The sequence below is a fragment of the Ascidiella aspersa genome, chromosome 4 (genome assembly GCF_963924565.1).
Source record: "Ascidiella aspersa chromosome 4, kaAscAspe10.2, whole genome shotgun sequence".
Taxonomy (NCBI): Eukaryota; Metazoa; Chordata; class Ascidiacea; order Phlebobranchia; family Ascidiidae; genus Ascidiella; species Ascidiella aspersa.
Window position 1 is genome coordinate 1,206,075 of NC_139450.1, and position 19,966 is coordinate 1,226,040.

At 35.5% G+C, this 19,966-nt stretch overlaps 1 protein-coding gene across 1 annotated transcript in view; it reads left to right on the forward strand.

Moving 5' to 3' along the window:
• The window catches only part of LOC146146538 (dedicator of cytokinesis protein 9-like), a 121,980-nt gene extending 102,583 nt beyond the window's left edge, over positions 1-19,397 (forward strand). Inside the window, exons 37-47 of the mRNA XM_083388357.1 lie at positions 8,204-8,419; positions 10,387-10,444; positions 13,395-13,504; positions 14,096-14,218; positions 14,993-15,148; positions 15,466-15,570; positions 15,861-16,071; positions 16,673-16,863; positions 17,653-17,753; positions 18,272-18,410; positions 19,000-19,397. Coding sequence (XP_083244483.1) covers positions 8,204-8,419; positions 10,387-10,444; positions 13,395-13,504; positions 14,096-14,218; positions 14,993-15,148; positions 15,466-15,570; positions 15,861-16,071; positions 16,673-16,863; positions 17,653-17,753; positions 18,272-18,410; positions 19,000-19,146 — 1,557 coding nt within the window. The 3' untranslated portion in view covers positions 19,147-19,397. The remainder of the gene's footprint in view (positions 1-8,203; positions 8,420-10,386; positions 10,445-13,394; positions 13,505-14,095; positions 14,219-14,992; positions 15,149-15,465; positions 15,571-15,860; positions 16,072-16,672; positions 16,864-17,652; positions 17,754-18,271; positions 18,411-18,999) is intronic.
• The last annotated feature ends 569 nt before the right edge of the window (positions 19,398-19,966 follow it).

Below are 19,966 nucleotides of genomic sequence, written 5' to 3' on the forward strand. Positions count from 1 at the left end.
CAAGCTTTGCATAAGTTCTGCTCTACACCTTTAAATAAACCTCACTTAACTTTCGCGAAGAGGCTACAACACAACGCCACCTCCATTGTTTGGCGACAGTAGATTTCCTGAGCTACACACTGGTTCCAATCTGTTCGCATAGCCCAGTGGTTCTCAACCTTTATAGCCAACCGACTAATTTTCTATTAGCATAGGTATTTGCGGACATTAAGGTATTTGGAATAATAAGTAATTCATTGAACACTATAGCAGCAAGTTGAAATGCAAAAGCGATTTATTTGTGAGCACACTTGCAATTTTATGTAAGTTTTAAATGCATAAAAACCTGCTTTGTACACAAAGTTAGTTTCCTAAGCTACGTACTGGTTCCCATCTGTTGTATAAGGATTCAATTTATTTTTGTGCTTCTTTGCAAACATTGAAAAAAACAGCATAAAGAATAACACAAGAACAGCGAAAGAACTTTACGGTCTTCAAGTCGAGCTGCCCCTTACAGCATAAGCATAAGCACAGCATAAGCGGTTGCAAGTGCTGTACATCTGAATGGCGTGCAACTCTGTCTCACAAACATCGACACTCCGTTAAAACACAACTGCCTTGGCACGCATTGTGACGTTGGCATCACGCCAGGTCATTATCTCGCATCTTAATGACGTCATTATAACCTCGATTAATTGCACCGTTCCAAGATACACAGTATCCTGCTGTGCAAACGCGAAAATTTTGAAAAATACGCAAAATCATATTTGCTATTGTTTTGTAACAATCGCATTGTCACAATTACAAAGGTTCGATTTCTCGAACGTTTCGTTGAAAGGACGCGCCGGAAACAATGACAAGCGCGATATGGTTGTAAGTTACAATGAGTGATGCATATTTAGTAGTCAGCATTTCGAGCTACAATCATCGCATTATACAGGTCACTGGTCTACGCAAAATCTAGCACACGTGAAGTGCAGTGAATATTTAAAGTTGCATTTGTGGATTTTCCATGATTTACAGATAAACTTAAATAAAATAAAAATTATTATTTTTCTTTGATCGATGCGTTTTTAATATGAAATTGTCTCTTACGAATTATATGACATTTGTCAGTGCTTACTATATTGATTTAACAAGTAATATCATGTCGTTGTAAAGTAATTTCACACATAAACCTTAAACACTGTTAAGTAATTTTTATTAATAGCCAAAATAAATCTACATTTTGTAGCGCTTACGAACGAACGAACCAACTCACTAGTTCAGTGCGACTTCTGGTGTAATATAAGCTGAGGCAAAAAAAATATCCTATCAACAAAGGATATTTTTTTTGCCTTTAAAAGTTATTAATGTGCGTTAATAAATTCGACGCGTAAAAAATATTTAGCGCTGAATACACCAAGTTAAATTCTTAGCTTGTTTTAATATATAAACAGCATCGTTTTGCAAGTCTCAAGATATAGAGATCCTTCGTGCAAATATTTTGGTAATTCTGAACATACATATACTGTTCACTTTTTAATTCAAATTTTTGGTCTATTGCTTGATTTAAGTCTATTTTTCTCTTGGAAACAATCCTACATACTGTTCACTTATTAAAATAAAAAAAAAACTAACAAGTATTTTCGATTTCTTAAGGTCGTTAGCAGCTTTCCTTTCATTTCCTCACGATGAGTAATTTTGGTTTATTTCCAAAATATTCTTCCAAATTCGCAAGCCGCAACTTTTGGCTTCTAATCAGCTTCCGATATTACGTCACAGCATTTAAAGTGCCAAGCTGATAATCGCCATTAATGCAAAATGCCGACTTTACTATAAATCTTGTGCCAGGTCGTGATTATGCTGGTAAATGTCAACTTTCAGCTTTTAAAACGGTATTTTAACAACCACACTCCCGTATAACACATTAAAGTATGCAAAGAACACCATAAAGGAACTAAATGTTCCCGCGCCGTTCGGTATAAATTTTGTTTACATTTGAATTTATTGATGCATTACAGCTTTTACGATTTTTATAATAATAAAAACCAGCAAAAAAAGATTTTATGTATGTGACTAAAACTGAGATTGGATTATATAAATTCAAATTTAAATCCCTACCGACAAAGAGCAGTGGACTCTACCATTTTTATTAACCACCCAAAATTACATATAAAATGAAACCAGCATTTACGTGCGACCCCAGTTTGTCTTCATAAGTAATTTTTGAACTTATAACACAGGCGATTGAATACTATGCTTGAGTTACTGTGGCTACACGACCATAGAAGAAATTTGAATTACCACATGCATTTAAAGTTTACACATGAAACACTCCCTGTTTATTTGTTTTATCATTTTCAATATACCCATTACGCAGCACAAGGGTAATAAATCACTAAAACTGCAGGAATTGGCGAGTGATCGCGACCCCATAAATCTCTAGGCGACCCCTTTCGGTCCTTAACAATTTTTTTCTTTACGACAAAATTACGTACATCCAGGTTTTTTTTAAGGTTTGGTTTGGGTGACCGCTAAGTAGTTTTAAGAGACCGCAAGTGTTCATTTAAATACCAAAAAGTTACAAGTCCAAAATTTGGGAAACCGCTGGAGAAATTTGGGGGACCGTTTCGGTTATTTGTTTCTTTATATGTGTCTTTTTAACAGATTTTCTAACATTGCTGATTTAATAAATTGCATTAAGCCCTTAAGTGACTCAGCCTTGCTTTAAATTACGGAGAAAATCGAAACTAGTTGATACGTAACGGAAGTTCAACATGTGATAACGGTGTTCGATGCATTTGCTGTTTCAGTCGCTAGAAATTAATAAAAAAACATCGCAAACCACTGTCACCTTGTGAAATTAACCTAAAATACAAACAACACTAACTTCAAAGTAGCTTATATAAATCAAAAAACAGCTCCTCTGGTAATCTGGTGAAAAAAAGTTTCAAAGTAGCTTGCCCAAATATAGCAAACTTAAAAGCTAAATGAAAGATATACAAACATATGTGTTCGACAACTGAGATCTAGCCCTTCTGAAGCTGCTTTTTGACCAACAATTACGGCTTACGTATTATTTGTACACCGAAATCCATTGCAGACTCACCAAATCTGACTTTCTGTGCAACTTAAAAGTTACGTCGATTTCATCTCTTATTCTAGCTATAGATTTCCTACGTATATTTCTCAGCGTAAAGTAAAAAGCAAACTCTGTTTAGTTGGTTCAGTTTTTTAACATTGCACACATGTCAGCATTGTGTGATGTGCGCATTCTAAGCGTCCTGTACTTCATGATGAATAATGCATCTCAGCCCGGCACCAAACTTGGCCAGATTAAGCGGCCTAAAGAACAAAAGGAAACCTCTATAAGCGTTTTCATACTTTTTGCCGGGCCATTGCGGTTCAATAATATACCTATATTTCAAACTGTTTGTTTTATAAAACACTTTTTGTGTTTTTAATTTATAGAATAGTTATCGGAAAAAAATGTGGTTATAATAATGCCATGATTGTTGCTTGACTCGCCCCCCCTATGTAGCACAGTTGGAAATAATGTGTCTAACTACCATGGCTCTAAAAACTAGCCAAAAGCCTTAAAAACAGTCGCAATTTGGAGCCGACTAGTCTTAAAAGAGCCACCTACGACTAGTCGACTACCCATGCACCAGCTGTCAAAGTGACATTCTGAATATCGCATAAGCGCTGCATTGCGGCAATTAAACAACCACATTTTCGTGCCATGTTTTGCGATATATTTATGCACTTTGTGGAACAAATTATTGAGTGCAAATTTTGTCTGTATATTTTTTTATTAATAAGTAACACCTGCTTCTCAAATTCCAACTTTAAAACGCCGATTCAAATTAAGAAGACAAAAAAGTCTAAAACATTTTGATTTGTTGCACAGCTGACTTAAACAACTAAACATTTTTTTTTCAACAAAATAATATATTATTTTCTGGACATATACCGTTATGTAATTTGACCCTGATTGGTATCAATATTCGAATTTGTGCAAACACATGAAAACATATTGATAACCGTTCAACAACTTCCTTTTCAAATAGGTTGGCGATATTGCAAAACCATGTCAATCACTAGTTTCTTATGGCAAGAGGCACACCTATATCTCTCGATTTGATTCCCTGATATGAACGTTAATATTCAAACTATATCTAGCATATCTTTGAAACATCGTTCAACGCTTTGCTAACTTTACTTTATAATGGTCAAACTGTGGAAGAAATTAACGTCCTAAAATACAAACCATCACCTGTAAAGCTTCCTACCCACGCCAATCCCATATCTGATGCTAAATAAGCGCCCTAAACATCACTTGTAATTTGCCCAGCAAGCCAGCAGCAATTAAAGGCTTATTATTAGACCGCGCTACACTTGGCTGGTGGAAAATGAAGGCATTGAATGCTGCATTAGTGACAATACTGTTTCCTGACTCTAGGCTTTGTATACCGGCTGTGTATTTATTATAGAAAATAGAAAACAATGAATTCTTGCGGCTTGTTAGCAGCGATATATTTATAACGTCTAGCAAAGGCGTTATTGTAAAGGTTCAATACTTTGTACGTCTGCAAAACGTTCTTAGAATATAAAAATCCAACTTTTTCCTCAATGTTAAATATGACTGCCACATATTCACGTCTGCAAAACATTGTTAAGATTTATAAAACACAGCTTTTTTGCACCAGTTAAGTATAACTGGATCTCTACATTCATCTCTGCAAAACAATACTTAAAACGTCGGATTTTTGTGAGGGTTAACATTCTTTACATTTATACTTTTCTTTACATTTATACTTTGCAAAACATTATTAGGCCTTTCTTTTTTTACATTGACCTGCAGCAATCTCTATACAACTACTCCTGTTGCAAAAACAAATAAATAAAATCGCTCTAATGGCGGCGGTAAAGCGTTTATCTTAAGCGCGCAAACGTTTTACTTCCCTTAATGTAGCGATAGAACAAATTATCGGCCCACAAAACAGTAAAAACGCCAAGTTAAATGCTTTATTTGCTCTGTGCGTCCATAACAGCTATAATGGCTCCCTCCGCCAGCCAGAAGCTTTAATTAGCTGCGGTCTGCGTCACAACACTTTCACTCGCTTCAAAATTTCCACTGAACTTCACAAGGCTTTCACAGACCTCTTGCTAACCACTTGTCCACGATATCAACCTTATTCAGCTTTATGGAGGACCTTAACTCGAATATTTTCTGTTTTGTCCAATCGTGAACTTAAGTTTAATTCAATCAGCACACTTCGTGATTACGCATTGTTATGAAATTATGAAAAGGTAGCCTTAAAAGTTTAAATGACACTGTTTAGTAATCAGTCGTTTCCTAATATAAACCCTGTCTACGTGTCTGTTTTTTAAACAAAAACTTAAAAATTCCAAACGAGATTTTCAAGTAGAATACCTTTTCATTTGACGAAAAGCTTTTCTTAAACAAAAAGTTTCTGAGTTAAACTATGTCCAGTTTAAAATAACAAATCTGCCTAGTACCCGGAACTTGCAAAGGTGGCCTCAAAGTTTTAAATACACTAACATATATCTAAACATGCTTTTTTTGAAACAGAAATCAACTTTTAACATTTTAAATGCTCTTTAGATTTAAAAGTAAATCCGTTATATCTTCCCTTCTCTGCCCTTTACTTGCGCATAAAATTGAACGAATTCTTCAGTTTGAAGCCAGCGCAATTAATCGAAACGCGTTGAGTTTACAATAACAGACGTCGTAGTAGTTGGTACCCTGGCCCTGAAACAACATATTTGGAAACCTGCTTCCTTTGAACAAGGAAACAGAACCGTGCTTGTCTTGGAGTGCAAATGACGTTTCTATAAACAATACTGGGAACCCTAATTGCTAATCACTTCAAGCCATGAATCAATCAAACCCAGTAACAATGAATTTAAAAAGTCAACTTATATTAATAGGATGCCTTTCCTTAGAGATTGAATGCCTCAATGTTCGTTAGTCATTTACCACCGCGTTTTTACCTACAGCTAGCCTGAATAACTTGATTTTTTTGTCGATTTAAACAAAAATAAAGGCATTTTTCGGGACTTAGCAATTAAGGCTCAAATTTAGTTAAATATTTGAATGAAGGGTTGGCTGAAGCAGGTTTCTTGTAATTACTTGTTTTACGAAGCCTTGTTATAAATGTAACGAATATTCATACCACACCGTGCTCTGTAGACCGACACAACAAATAATTTTTACTATGCCACAGCGACTGAGACTTTGAGCTTCCTTACAGTTTAATACAAGTGAAACACGCAACCGAAAAAGAAAGCCAAATTAATTATTTTTAGCCACAACAACTCCTTTGCAACCTGAGAATTTGTCGAGTTTTCACCTCTAAAAACTGCAAACTTTAGCCCATTTTACTAGTTTAGCTTACTTGCATTCCACATTGATTTGTTGCTATTATAACAACCGATTCATCTCCACAACATTGGTGAGGATTTGAAGCAAGACTTATGAAGCAAAACGTTCCAAATGATTACGCTATTTACATTCTATATTGCACTATAGCAGTAAAAAAAACACAGCATTAAGAGTTTAAACTCAGGAATTTCAAAATACAGTAGTAACGCTACTCGACCAATTAGACCAAATGTTGCATATTCTTAAACTAAATGTTTCATATTCTAAATTTACATTTGGCTATAGCTGTCATACCAATCAATTACATCTTAACAACATCGGTTAGGAATTGCCTGTATTTTATAATACTAAAAAACTTTAAGCTCAATGTTGATATAGTTAGTATATTTACATTCAACATTGCGCTATTGCGGTATAACTCTCAGAACAATGAACTACTGCCCCATGAACCACAGCGGTTAGGACTTTGAGCTTGCTGTGATTTCCTTCCCTTGCCAATTGCTTTCTTTCCGGTGAAACTTCGCCTCAACCGAGTCACAACAGTTCAACAAATTGCACAGAAAGCAATAACTCCAGTCCTGATGACCACTTCGCTATGCACGGATCTGTAATCTAGCTTGTTAATGATGAACTCAAAGCAAAAAGGTCGAGCAAATGGACATCGTCTTGATTAAGACGTTTCGATACGAACTTGTATTATCATCAGTTATTGTGATGTTAATGTGATGACGACTTGTTTTGCTGCATACTTAAAAGATTTTCATAACAAACCAGGCAGGGTCTCTGTTGTTTTTGATGGAATAGGTTTGGCGTCGATTTTTATACAAGGCTAAATACGCGGATTTAATTTCTACATTCATTGTGCAAAACAAAAACAACAAACAAATAAGTCCACTAACAAAATGTGATTAATATAGGCTAAAACAAATCTTCAAAATTCACCCCAAAACTAAATTGCTCAGAAAATTGATTGCAATACAAAACGCTTAATGAAACGGCTAAATGGAACAATTACACATCAGTCTCATCTAGCCAATACTCTGTTTTTACAGTTTAATTATATCTAAGCTTTTTTAAATTTGTTGTGTCGCAAATTGCGAATTACGTTTTCACAATTCCAGCGAAACATCATTACTTATATAACCGTGCAATTGGACTTAACATTGCTATGTAAAGCATGCGTGAAATGATGATCTGTACAGAGCAGCGGAATATCACATGACCTTTGGCCCGGTGAAACCTCAAAGCGCCACTTATATCATTATCGCCTCGCACGAACCAGTTATACAGGCTCGAGTTTCTCAACCACAGCACGCCCAGCACCATACGCTCGTTGACAATCCGCAAATTGCTCTTTGACCGACGCTAAAAGAGCTTTTAGCCCAATTATATCGCATCTCGGCAAGCTGTGGTGCGGCCTATGGGAACACTTTGTAAAACTTATATTTTATGGACAGGTTAAATGCTTGTTTTGCGCTGCCTAAGTTATGAAACCTAATAAAACAATCTCTAAATAGTTCTCGAATAGAAATTTTGCGCCGGTGAATATGATTGTTTTGTAAAATCAGATTGTGTGTTTTTTTTTCCGATTTGTTCAATTTCTAAGATATAAAAATCCCAATTTTTCAAATTAACCCACCCCCAAAATTTTCGCTTTAAAATCCTTCAAAACTTCTCTTTTTGTTAACATGTTTACAATATAACTTCTTATGGAGTACAAAAAATGTTAATTTCTTTAAAAATCCCTTCCTAAAATCCATTTTTCAGAAATTATACTACCCAAAAAAATTCCTCTACTTCAAAATCCTCCAAAAATCCACTGTTTCTCTTCAGAGCACTTCGTTCCCAGTTGAGGTGAAGGACCTCTGTAAGAAGATCCGCACTGTTCTGATGGCCACAGCAGCGATGAAGGAGCACAAGGATGACCCTGAGATGTTGGTTGACCTCCAGTGTTCCCTGGCAAAGTCGTACGCAGCTACACCCGAGCTGAGGAAAACATGGCTGGAGTCGATGGCAAGGGTTCATCAGAAGCACGGGAACTACTCAGAGGTAAGATATTCTGTGTGGCCCAGAACGTGCGTCAATCCAGGGTTTTCGTTTGACGGGGACATGGCTCTTTTCAGGAGTAACTTCACAAAGTTATGTCAAAACTTGACGTCAAAAAGTTCAAAGCCCAAACCTCAAAAGGTTTTTTTGTGTAACCCACGACGCTAGGTGCGTTTTCAGGCTATTTGTTTTTTTGTGGAAGGGGACGGTGGTTGTATTTTTCTGGTTGTTTTCTTGTTTTTGCTGCGATATTTTGAATTCTTTGACCTAAAGGACCACTGTTTGGCGAATACATTTACTTGTTTACTTGCACTAAACACAGAAGGAAGCTGTTAATTTTTTTCTGTAGCCAAGACCAGGCTCGGATCCAGGATTTTTGTTTGATTTTTTTGGAATTTTTTTAGACCTAACTTCACAAACATACGTCAAAACCTGACGTAACAAAGTTACTTTGAACGCCGAAACCGTTATTTTTCGAGGATGCGTTGAGACTCACAACGCCTTTGGTTAAGAAAATTTACAAAATACATACTCGAATCATAGTTCAGATTCGACCGGTGCGCGTGTGAATATTTTATTAAGTCCATCAAGACATTTTTTACCTTTCAGTTTTAATTGTTTGTATTGTAAGGCTTTTTATCGGTCTCTAAAACAAATTACCGTGAAATCTTCCCCGAGATTTAAATATTCATGCTATGATTTTAGAAGTTTTATTTGCGTTTTTTTAACTCATTAATCCTAACTTTTAAAACATATAATCCAAGTTTTTTTGCCATGACAAAAATCCAAACCACTGTTTGCAAGAAGCGCAAAAAACCTCACGAGTATGAAAACAAACCTTCTACCGCTTGAACATTTTCTCCGTGCGTCATTTACCCTCTATTGACGTTGAAGTGGCGAATATTGCGCCAATACTGGCTCCGTATTGTTTTGTTTGTGTCCTTGAGTGTGTTGACGTGTCTGGAGTAAAGTTTGCGCATATAGCGGTTTGATTGGAGATATAATATATTTGCAAAGTTAAATAACGATAAAAAACTAATTCAAGCAATAATGGGTTTAAAATGCAAAACAAACAAACTCTTCAAAGCGTCATTGTCACAAATTTAAACTGCAAATTTCTGACAATAAATTGGGTGGTAAATTGATGGGAAAAAATTATTCAAAGATTTTTTGTTAAATTAAACTTTAATTTCTGTCCCATTGGCTTATATTTAGATCAGGGTTGTCCAACTCAAACATGCCGGCGTGCCAATTTTTATCCTATAACTTCTTCCCGTGCCAAGTTTAGTAATATAATTCTTTCTAATAATAAAAGCGTTTTTTTACAAATAATAAAACGTGGAGTTAGCAGGCTGACTTTTGCTTTTTGTTTCTTCACACCAAACTTTATAGTTATGTGAATGCTAGCCTCCACTACAATATAATGTTATAGTATTAGAAGTAATTGTTAGTTGTCGTGATTGCAGCGACTTTTTTTACCATTTTTTATTTGATTGCGTGCCACATTTGGCCACGCGTGCCGCTTGTTGGACACCCCTGATTTAGTTGAAGACAGTTTGTTCGTATATAATGTCGAACATATGTACAGATACTAACACATTTAAAAGTGCCTTCCTTAACTAATTGAAACATCTTGCCTTCTACACGGGGCTTACAGCATTTTAAATCCGTCCACTTAAAATTGTAGAGGTAAAAAAACTTTTTCACGAGTTTTTTTTCAAACGCTAGGTTTTGCAAACTCATTCTACGAAACATTAAAGGTCTATGAATAAATGAATACACTGTAGTGGTGGGTTTGGTGTAAAAAAGTAAATTTTTTATGGATCTTGTAAACTTGTTTTTGTTGTCTGGTAAAAATACCTAATCTACCAACATTTTTCCAGAAAACAATGTTAAAAACAGTCTTTCCATAGTTTGGCTTATTTTTTTCCACCCATTAACCATTAATTTATCTTATGTATTGTTTTCAGGCTGCCATGTGCTACGTTCATATTGCTGCTTTGGTTGCGGAGTATTTGAAGAGAAAAGGTAAATACTGAGTCTTGGTTGGCGTGTTATATGTATAAAGTAGAAATTTTAAATTTTTTCTGAAAAATATATTGGAAACTTCAGACTAGAAATAAGAATGTTAAAATGGTTTTAATTTTTTTTTTAAATTTAATATAGAAAAGGAATATAACACCATTTTCGGTATTATGAACAAGACACATTGTTATAGTCAGCGTTTTTTTTTTTTTATAATCTTTAAGGTTGTATTTAACAACACCCCCAAAAAGGCGTGTCTTGCTTTTCTGGGACTTTTAATAGATAAAACATACGGATTAAGCAAATGCCACCTCAGGGTTTCACCTTTGGATGCAACAGAAATGCAAAATTCGAAAAAAATATCTACGTCTGTCTTAATTGGCAATATTCCAATTATGAAGTATTCAATTTATGTCCACTTTAACCTTTCGCTTATATCCAACGAAATTCAGGTTAACAAATCCCAAATTACAAAAAGCACCCAGCAATAAGAATTTGAATAGTTTCTATTTGCTTATTTTTCTCGTTTTGTTCGAAAAACGAAATAGGATTGTCGGATGATAACCAACTAGCATCATTTCGTTATATAGAGTTTAAATGCACACTTCAGGGAATATTATATCTAGAATCATTTTATTAGAAAATTTACGTTTCTATACTGAATTATTGTGCGCGCCCTTCGAAGATTTAAACCCACCAGGCCGTCGTTACACACAGTTTAACAACCAGTGATTTAGCTTATTGAGCCAACAAACACCCTTTTAAGCTTTGATAACGTTTAAGTCGCGAAATAAGCAACTGATCTATACTTGCAATAAAACATGTAAACAAACCAGGCCTTGCGGTTGGTTAAAAACAATTTGTTGTCTACGAACAACCTTTGAGCATTAATAACGTTTAAGTCTTGAAACTAACTTGACCTTTGATCGCTCCCGGATCAGAGATTTGGGATTCATCCTCGTCTGACTCTTCCTCCGTTTATTCCGGACTCTCCTCCGCTTTTGTCAACCACGTTCTTGGCTCCAGTGATCCGGAAGCTACTTCTTCCCAGGAAGAAAACACAAACTCGACCACTTGCTATCAGAGTGAGAGTGAGAGAATAATTTGCCCCACTGACACGGATGTTTTTGAGCCTGAGATGACCCGGATTGCGTTGCATGCGATTTGACTTTTGATTAAAGCAAGAAATTGATGTTTTGAATCTTTCGAGAATTTCTTTGATAATTTTGTTAACAAATTATTTCGAGCCGTTTTCAGTTCAACTAATGCAAATATTTAACCAGTTGAGTCGCACGAAACAGCCAAATTTTTTTTTAAATTAACATGCAGGTATATAAAAAACAATGATAATTTTGCAACATATGGATGCTGTAAATCCTGATGTTTATCGTGCCCACAGGTTCTGAATTGAATTAGGTCAATGACTAATTGTTCTTTAGTTAGCCTTACATTCTTACATTTGTGCACATCTTACTTTTAACTCAATCGTTGCTGTTTAATTGATCAAACTTAGGTCGCTTAAAAAATGCTGTAAAAACGATACTAATAAGGTACACCGAAAGTCATCGCAGACTTAGCGAATCTTTTTGATCAATTATGCAAATGCAAGCAAGGCAGGCTAGAAAAACAACTCGCAGTGTACTTTGTTAGCTTTCTATTTTTAGTCACACAAAGAGATTATACTCAATCAGATTTCAACCTAAAATCAGTATAAAGCGTTTTGACTTATAATCTGAAGGTTGTCCGAAAAGCTATATTGATCGAAAAAAATAAAAATAAAAGTTTTTTGAAAAATGCCATAAGTTTTTTTAGTATAGAACTACTTGCCGCTCGTTTAGTAAAGTATCTTGATTTGTTGAACTAATTTGATTTCCAACAAATTTAAGAACTTTTTGATTTTGCATTTAGTTGGTTTTCATTTCATGTTCCTTTCAAAATCCGAGAATGAACTTGCAACAATTTTAATTTTACAATTTTGTCCGTAAAACCTCAGTTAAATAACTGAACGGAAAATGTTTAGTAAAATGTGACCTTTTTTATTCAAGAAACCCGATGCACTATTCAACAGCATTTGTTGATTAACCCAAAGGAAATTTGTTATAATTTAAGATTATGTGTAAAAAATATGCATAATCCCGCGATTATGCGTCTAACAATACTTGTTTTGCGTTGTGTTTGTGATCTGGAACATTTAATTTCTTTAATTTTTCGTCGTTGCTTGTCTGTGTATATCTACTGTATAAAGCAACTGTGGCTAAACTTTAGCTGACTAATGCTACATAAGTATCTACCTTTAGTTAAACAAAAATTCAACATATAGTTTTATAAAGTCCGGTGGACAAAAAGACTTAGCGTAGCCTGAAGATTTATTTAATTTAAGTGTTTCAAGACCAATTGAAGACCTATCCAACAAATCACTGTTTTTACCAGGCGATTGCATACTTTGTGCTGGTTTAGACCTATGTACCACTTATTTTCCTCACAATAGTTGTCCGTCTTTCAAAAAAATATCCGCTGCTTAAACATATAACGTTGTTTCCTAACCCATTTATTATTGTTATCCTTTAAAAAAACTTGGCGTTTTTATTTCGTCTGTTTTCAAAAAGTATCAAAACACGTCTTGCAATTATAGTGAAAGCTACATAAAAACGCTTTTTTTTCATTGTGCTTGTCGGTCACTGTTTCGCTGACGCAGAATGAACAATAAAACTCAAAGTTTAAAAAATCGAGTGAAACCAGAATCATACATCAATTACGGAACTGACGATGCCAAAAAGGCGAAATATTTTTTTCTTAAAAAATGTCTTATTCCGTTTTTACTCTGATTTTTAAATTTATGTTTTATTGTTAATCCTACAATATAGTTTTTCACCAGGTATACAGTTTAGAAACTACTAACCATAAGACATACAAGGCATTAAACATTGAGTTAATTTACACTGCTATTCCTTAGGTGTGATCGCCAAAGGTTGTTCTGCCTTCCGAGCAATCTCACCAAACGTTGAGAAGGAGGAATCCGCTCTCAAGGAAGATGTTGGGATGCAAGATGTGCAATATGACGAGGTAAGCTTATTCATCAACTCGTGTTTTGCCACCTTTTTGGCTCGCGGCACCCTTGCTCGTATTTTTGCTAAGTGGTTAACTGTAACGTTACAATAAACGAGATTAAAACAGCATAATAACTGTTGAAAGAAGGACAAAGGTTAAAACTACCTTTTTATTTTTGGCACTTTTATCGTACACAAAAAATTGTATCAAGAAACTTACCGATAGTCTCAAAGTTCAAAAGAGTAAAGACTTATTCGAAAATGTTCAAAATGCTACCTACTTATATATGGGCTTTGATATTCACTGTACGTCTATCTACAACCTCCAGCCATTAGCTTAAGATTTATTCAAAACGTCAAAATGACACATACTTCTCTGCATGGGCTTAGCTATTCTTACTACCACCTCCAACCATTATGCTCTTACTATTTGGCTTGCACCAACTCCTACTATGTGATTTTATTTCATGGCCAGGTATTATTAAAGAAATTTAATAGATAAGATTTCTATTTGAATTTAGGTTTAACAACAGAACAGATAAAACGAAATAAAAGTTGATAATTGTTTTGCACTGATTGCAATCAACACTATTTCTTTCTCTTTCAGGATGTTCTCACCAGAATGCTCCACCACTGCGTTGAATATTTACAAAAAGCTGAACGATATGAGCTTATGGTCTACGTATACAACCTGGTAATCCCCTACTACGAGAAGAGGCGAGATTATGAGGTAAGAACGCGATTGTTACGTCACACAAAGAACATGTTTAAAACAAGCTACATCGATGAAGTAGAATTGTGCAATATGTCACCTTAAAAATGTTAGTGACATTTTATTTTTATTACCTTTTCGCTTGCGTCTGAATTTTCGACGTTAACAGTGTGTTTATGATTAAGGCAAAAACCATTCACGAACAACATTTGATGATTAAATTGAATCATGTGCTTAAGCCGTGTAATATTGTTAGTATGCAATTTATTTCACATTACTTGCTGATTGAGTACTGTTCAAAATAAAAGCTACAAGGCAGTGGTTCTCAACTCATTTTGCTGACTTGCGATAACTTTGAGCCCTTCAAGTATTTTAAAGAAATATTCTTGTAATTACCCTTAAACACTCCAACATTCGAAGCAGTTATTATACGAACCACTTACTGTGCATAATATTCTGTTAAATGGTTTATTATTATTGAAACTTAATGATGTGCTCCGGCTTCATAATATATCTCAATGGAGTTAAAATATGTCGGATAAAGTTTTACTGGCTGAAGGTTTATATTGGTTTGCAAATATATTGCATTCCACTACGCATTCGGTTTCAAAGTGCTTTCCAAGCATAAACCAAACACATTTTTCTTCCATTCGAAGAAAAGGTAAAGAAATTGTTTTAAAGATTGCCAATAATATCCAACAATATCTAAACATCATTTATTTTCATTTCGCAAAAAAAATTATGGCAAAGTTCTTATATGTGACCGTTAATACCTACACTTCTATACTTCAGTCGCTGATCGGCATCTACAGCACGTTGAAGCAAGGTTACGAGAAGGTCACGGAAGTGAACCGGAACGGCAAGCGAATGCTGGGAACTTACTTCCGGGTTGCCTTATATGGGCAGAACTTCTTCGACGATGAAGATGGCAAACAGTACATATACAAGGTAGATTTGCCTTGAATGGGGCGTTATTGTCAGTTTGAACCATGTTGGTTTGTGATATCGCTTAACGTTTTTTAAGAATAGCATCATCGTCGAAATAAAACACAGTTTGAAATAAGAGAGCCGGGGCCTTATCCCTAAAGTTTAAGGTCTTATTTCGGTGAGTTTTGGACCTATTCTGACGAATTTAGGACTTATTCCGTCGTTGCAATGTAATAGACTTTATTTCATAAACTATATGGTAGCCCTGAGCATCTTTCACTCCTGCTACAAATTTAAGTTACATCTAAAAGCTTCAACAATAATAATTTTACCCCCAGGAGCCAAAACTTACCCAGCTTTCCGAGATCTCCCAACGACTTCAGCGAATGTACGGGCGAAAATACGGGCAGGAAGCGGTCAAGCTTATCCAGGAATCCGGGAAGGTAAAAATATTTGCTTGTATTAAGCTTGGGAAAAAATATTCTACTTGTGAACACTGCCTGGGTTCGACTTAAACAGTAAAATATCGCAGCCAAGTCAATTTCACCAAAAATAAACACATTGAGAACAACTAATGTTAAAATTATTTGAACAAACTTCAGCCAATTTGTAGGCAAACTTAACACCCTAAGGCTAAGCATTTGTTTTTTTAATCTACGGGTCGCGACCCAAAATTAATACTTTTTTTCCTTTTTTCCCGCTTTAATGTTAACAAAACACTTTAATCTTTTAGGTGAACCGCAAGGAGTTGGACCCGAAGTTCGCTTACATCCAGGTCACCTACGTTCAACCTTACTTCGATGAACAGGAGAGAGAACAACGTAAGAACTACTTCGAGCAGCAACACAACATCAGGAACTTCGTGTTCGAGACGCCCTTCACACCACAGGGGCGCGCTAGAGGGGACATAGAGGAGCAATGGAAAAGAAAAACTATTCTTACAAGTGGGTTTCAGCTAATTACAAAAGAAAGATCGTTCTTACATGTGATTTTCGATTAAGAGTCTTGCTCCGCGCAAAGGTATATCTTTGCGGTATTTTTGTCCACAGATTTTCTCTCTAAGGGCCTATCTGTCGATGTTTCAACCACGACTCCGTGCATAATATTTACAAAAGCTAAGTTAAATCATTACAAAAATACTAACCCATTAGGTGTCAATCCTTTGTTTTGACCGGAGGTTGTGAGTTCGAACCTCACCGCAGGCTAGTTGTTTTCTAAGCCTGACTTCTTGCACGGAAATCCTGATCAGGCTGATTGATTTCGGTAAAGTTTCTACTTGTCGCCTGTAAAGAAAAGATTAAATATTTGAAGTATCTTTAACCACTTCTGTGACATTTCTTTTTAGAAAATTTGCCACCTTTCAACCTCAAATAAAACCAATTTCGTTTTTTTCTTTGTTTTTTTACGATTTGCCATTTTGTACCTTATTTTAATTTCCTCGTGTGAACCTGCCGGGCTTTAAAATGTGACGGCCAGAACCCGTCAAAAAAAAAATAGTCTTGTCACTCTTGAAGCGGTCTAATTTATGTTTATGACGTCATTCAGCGGCCCACAGTTTCCCATACATCAAGAAGCGCATCCCTGTGACGACAACACGAAGCTTCGAACTCAAGCCAATAGAGGTCGCCCTTGATGAGATGACGTCAAAGTGCAACGAACTGGAACAGCTGGTCACGGCTGAGCGCGTCGACCTGAAAAAGCTCCAACTTCGTTTGCAAGGATCCGTTAATGTTCAGGTAAACATGAAGGCCCAAAATGTTCAGGTAAACATGAAGGCAATTTTCATAAAAAAATGTATTTATTATAAAAAAGGCTTTGGCGCCTTCTCTTAAATGTAGTTAGACTCGATTTCAGTTTGGCATTTTTTGGAGTAAAAACAACAGGCTTAGGATCTGATAATGTTCAAGTTGCTTTGGCAAATAGTTTGTCTAAAACTAGCCGAAAGTCAATGGTGTTGAATGTCAAGTCAATTTTACCGGGAAACTAAGCTTTTACCTCTTAAAATATAAAAAAACATATTTCTTATAGCAAATACAATATTCTGAAAATTAAGAAAAAAAACTGTTTATGTATGTGAACAAAGATTAATGAGGCAAACAAGTCTAGACATTTTTTAAACGAGATTTCTTCACTGACAAGTAAATGAAATGAAACTCGTAATTTTTCATTGTTACGTTTCTATATTTGAAACTGGGTGTCAGCATTTTTGTGAAAGCGCTTTCAGGAGCAAGAATTGATAACTTCTATGTCATATCAACATTAATTAATGAAAGTTAAACGGTTTTTCCAAACTACGACAAATAGCTGCTTTCGTAGGATTAAATTGTTTTATGACGTGATCTCTAAATATTTTTTGCCGACCCTGGCCCACACAAACCGAATGTTTTTTATGGGTCCGCGCCAAAAGATTTAAGAATCCTTGTCTTCGATTTATCCGGCTTTTTATGGAAAAAGTTTGGTGATCGTGCCAGGATAACGATTAATCCATCGCTAATTAACTATAATGATATTTTTTAACTTTAAAGGTCAACGCTGGTCCTCTTGCTTACGCTAAGGCTTTCCTGGAAGATGACAAGATCTCAAAGCACGCCGCAAACACGACAGAGATGCTGCGCAAAGTTTACAGGTAACACTCGTCATAAGATCTCATCGAAACTGCGAGAGACCTGCATTTTGTCGGGCCAAAATGCTTTATAAAAATTGAAAAAATTCGTGGCTAAAATTTCTAAATTTTATTGGTAATTTTTAGTTAAAAAAAAAATTATTCTTAACTGACATCTTGATAAAGACGTTCGATTTGAACTTGTACCGTTTTCAGTTAGTGTGACTCAAACTTCACTTTAGGCTTTGAAATTTATTATAAAGCTTCATTACATGCCCGTGCATAGTGTTCCAAAATGATAACAAGACTTTGTATGTTGTTATATTTTTTTTACAACTCAGCCTATACCTCAGCTACTTTAGAACTGGATTTTAAATAGTTTATCGTAGTTTTGAAAATGATAAAAAAAAACAGTCAAGTAAGTTAAAAACTCACGACTTATCCGCAGCTAACTCAAAAATCTCGCAAAAATTTGAAAAATCTCTTCACACAGGCTGCAATAAATAGTTAGTCAAGAATCTTATCTGATTGTTACCTCACAGGCGATTCGTGAACTTGTGCGGACGAGCGCTGGACATCAACGAGCAGATGGTGACCGCCAATCAGCAAGTCTACCACGAATCGCTGCAAACCTGTTACGTCACAATGGCAGGCGAGCTGTCGCAGATTCTACACGAGCAGGTTTGTGACGAATTAATGTGAAATGATGTTTTACGAGACGCGTTATGTTTTTGAAATGTGTTAAAGACTGCAGGCAATCCTAAACTCTGTATAACCTTGCAATTTTGAAAATTGTAATAAAATTCCCGTAAATGGTTTCCATTCTTAACCTGTCTTGGAAATTACATTGGAAGCAGAAGTTCATCGCAACATATACAGAGTTGGCACCATGTCTTTATTTATGTTTAGCTTAAGATTTGTGTTTTTTTAAAATATGTTTTTTGTCGTTAAAAATTTATTTTTAAGCATTTTTAATGGTGTTGATCCATGTCATTTATACTGTTTTCGAAAGGTCTTTAAAAACGTATAAATTTACTTTTTCAAAAAGTCTTTGAATTTTCTTCATAAATTTATTTGACAATTCCTGATTTGCACATTCTAAACTTTTTCTCCGTCTTACTACAAAAAAATATTGTTATTTAAGATTTTTTTCAAAAGTTTTTAAATGTCTTTAAATTGAATTTTTTATAAATTTGTGTTGCGACCCTGATTTATCCATCCTGAGCTTTTCCCCCTAAATTTAATTGTTATTAAAAAAAAAAAATTTCAGCTTCTCCAAGATGACGATGACACGTTGAGCGTTGCGACATCCAGTGGTGGGTACGATATGGAATCGGTCCAAAGCCCCCAGCCCTCATCCAGTTTCACCCCCAAACGGCTCGTGGTCGGCTCCGTGTCCGACGCTTCCATTGTGTGACGTCACTATAGACTATTACGTCACCCTGTCGTATGACGTCACTCATTGTGGGCGGGATTAGGACGCGTCTGTGGTTAAAGGGCGCGTTTCGTCAAGGAAAAAGCGAGAAGTTTCTATTTCACATTATGACGTGAATATTGCAATTGTTGTAAACAGCGGTTCTGAAACTTTTTCTCATGTGTGAGAAATAGCAAAAAAACGCGTCACAATTTTTTATAAATGAAATCATGACAATCACGCAAACCACATAGCAAGGCGATTGGCAAATACCTTATTATCATTTAGCTAATATATATTGTACATTCAGGTCTCACATGCTTGTCTGAATGATTTGTGATACAAATGGGTTATTAACCACAATAAGTTTTACACTTATGCGCTAAATTAAAGCGGTTGTCATGGTACAGTTTGAGAACCACTGTTTATGAACGACCCAACATTAAATAAAATCACATCTTTATTTGGTTCGACCGCAAGGCTCAAAATGTTGGAGTTGGTCGCAAACTACAAACTTCGAGCTCTGCGTCTGACCCACAATATTGCACCCGCAAAAAGATTTATTAACGTCCTTAATATATCATTTTCTAATTAAAATATTAATATCAAGTCTGAATGTTATTGAAATATCGCTCTTTGTCCAGCTTGGCGAGCCTGGGTGTTCCGCGTTACTTTTTCGATTATTTTCTTCGTTTTTTTGTAAGAAGCCGATTTTTAACGAAAAAAATGTTCAATTGTTCTTGCAAATTTTGGTTAATACTGAAATCCGCTATTTCGGTTAAGAGTTGCCGCGTTAGTTACTGCCGCAACTTTTCAACAACAA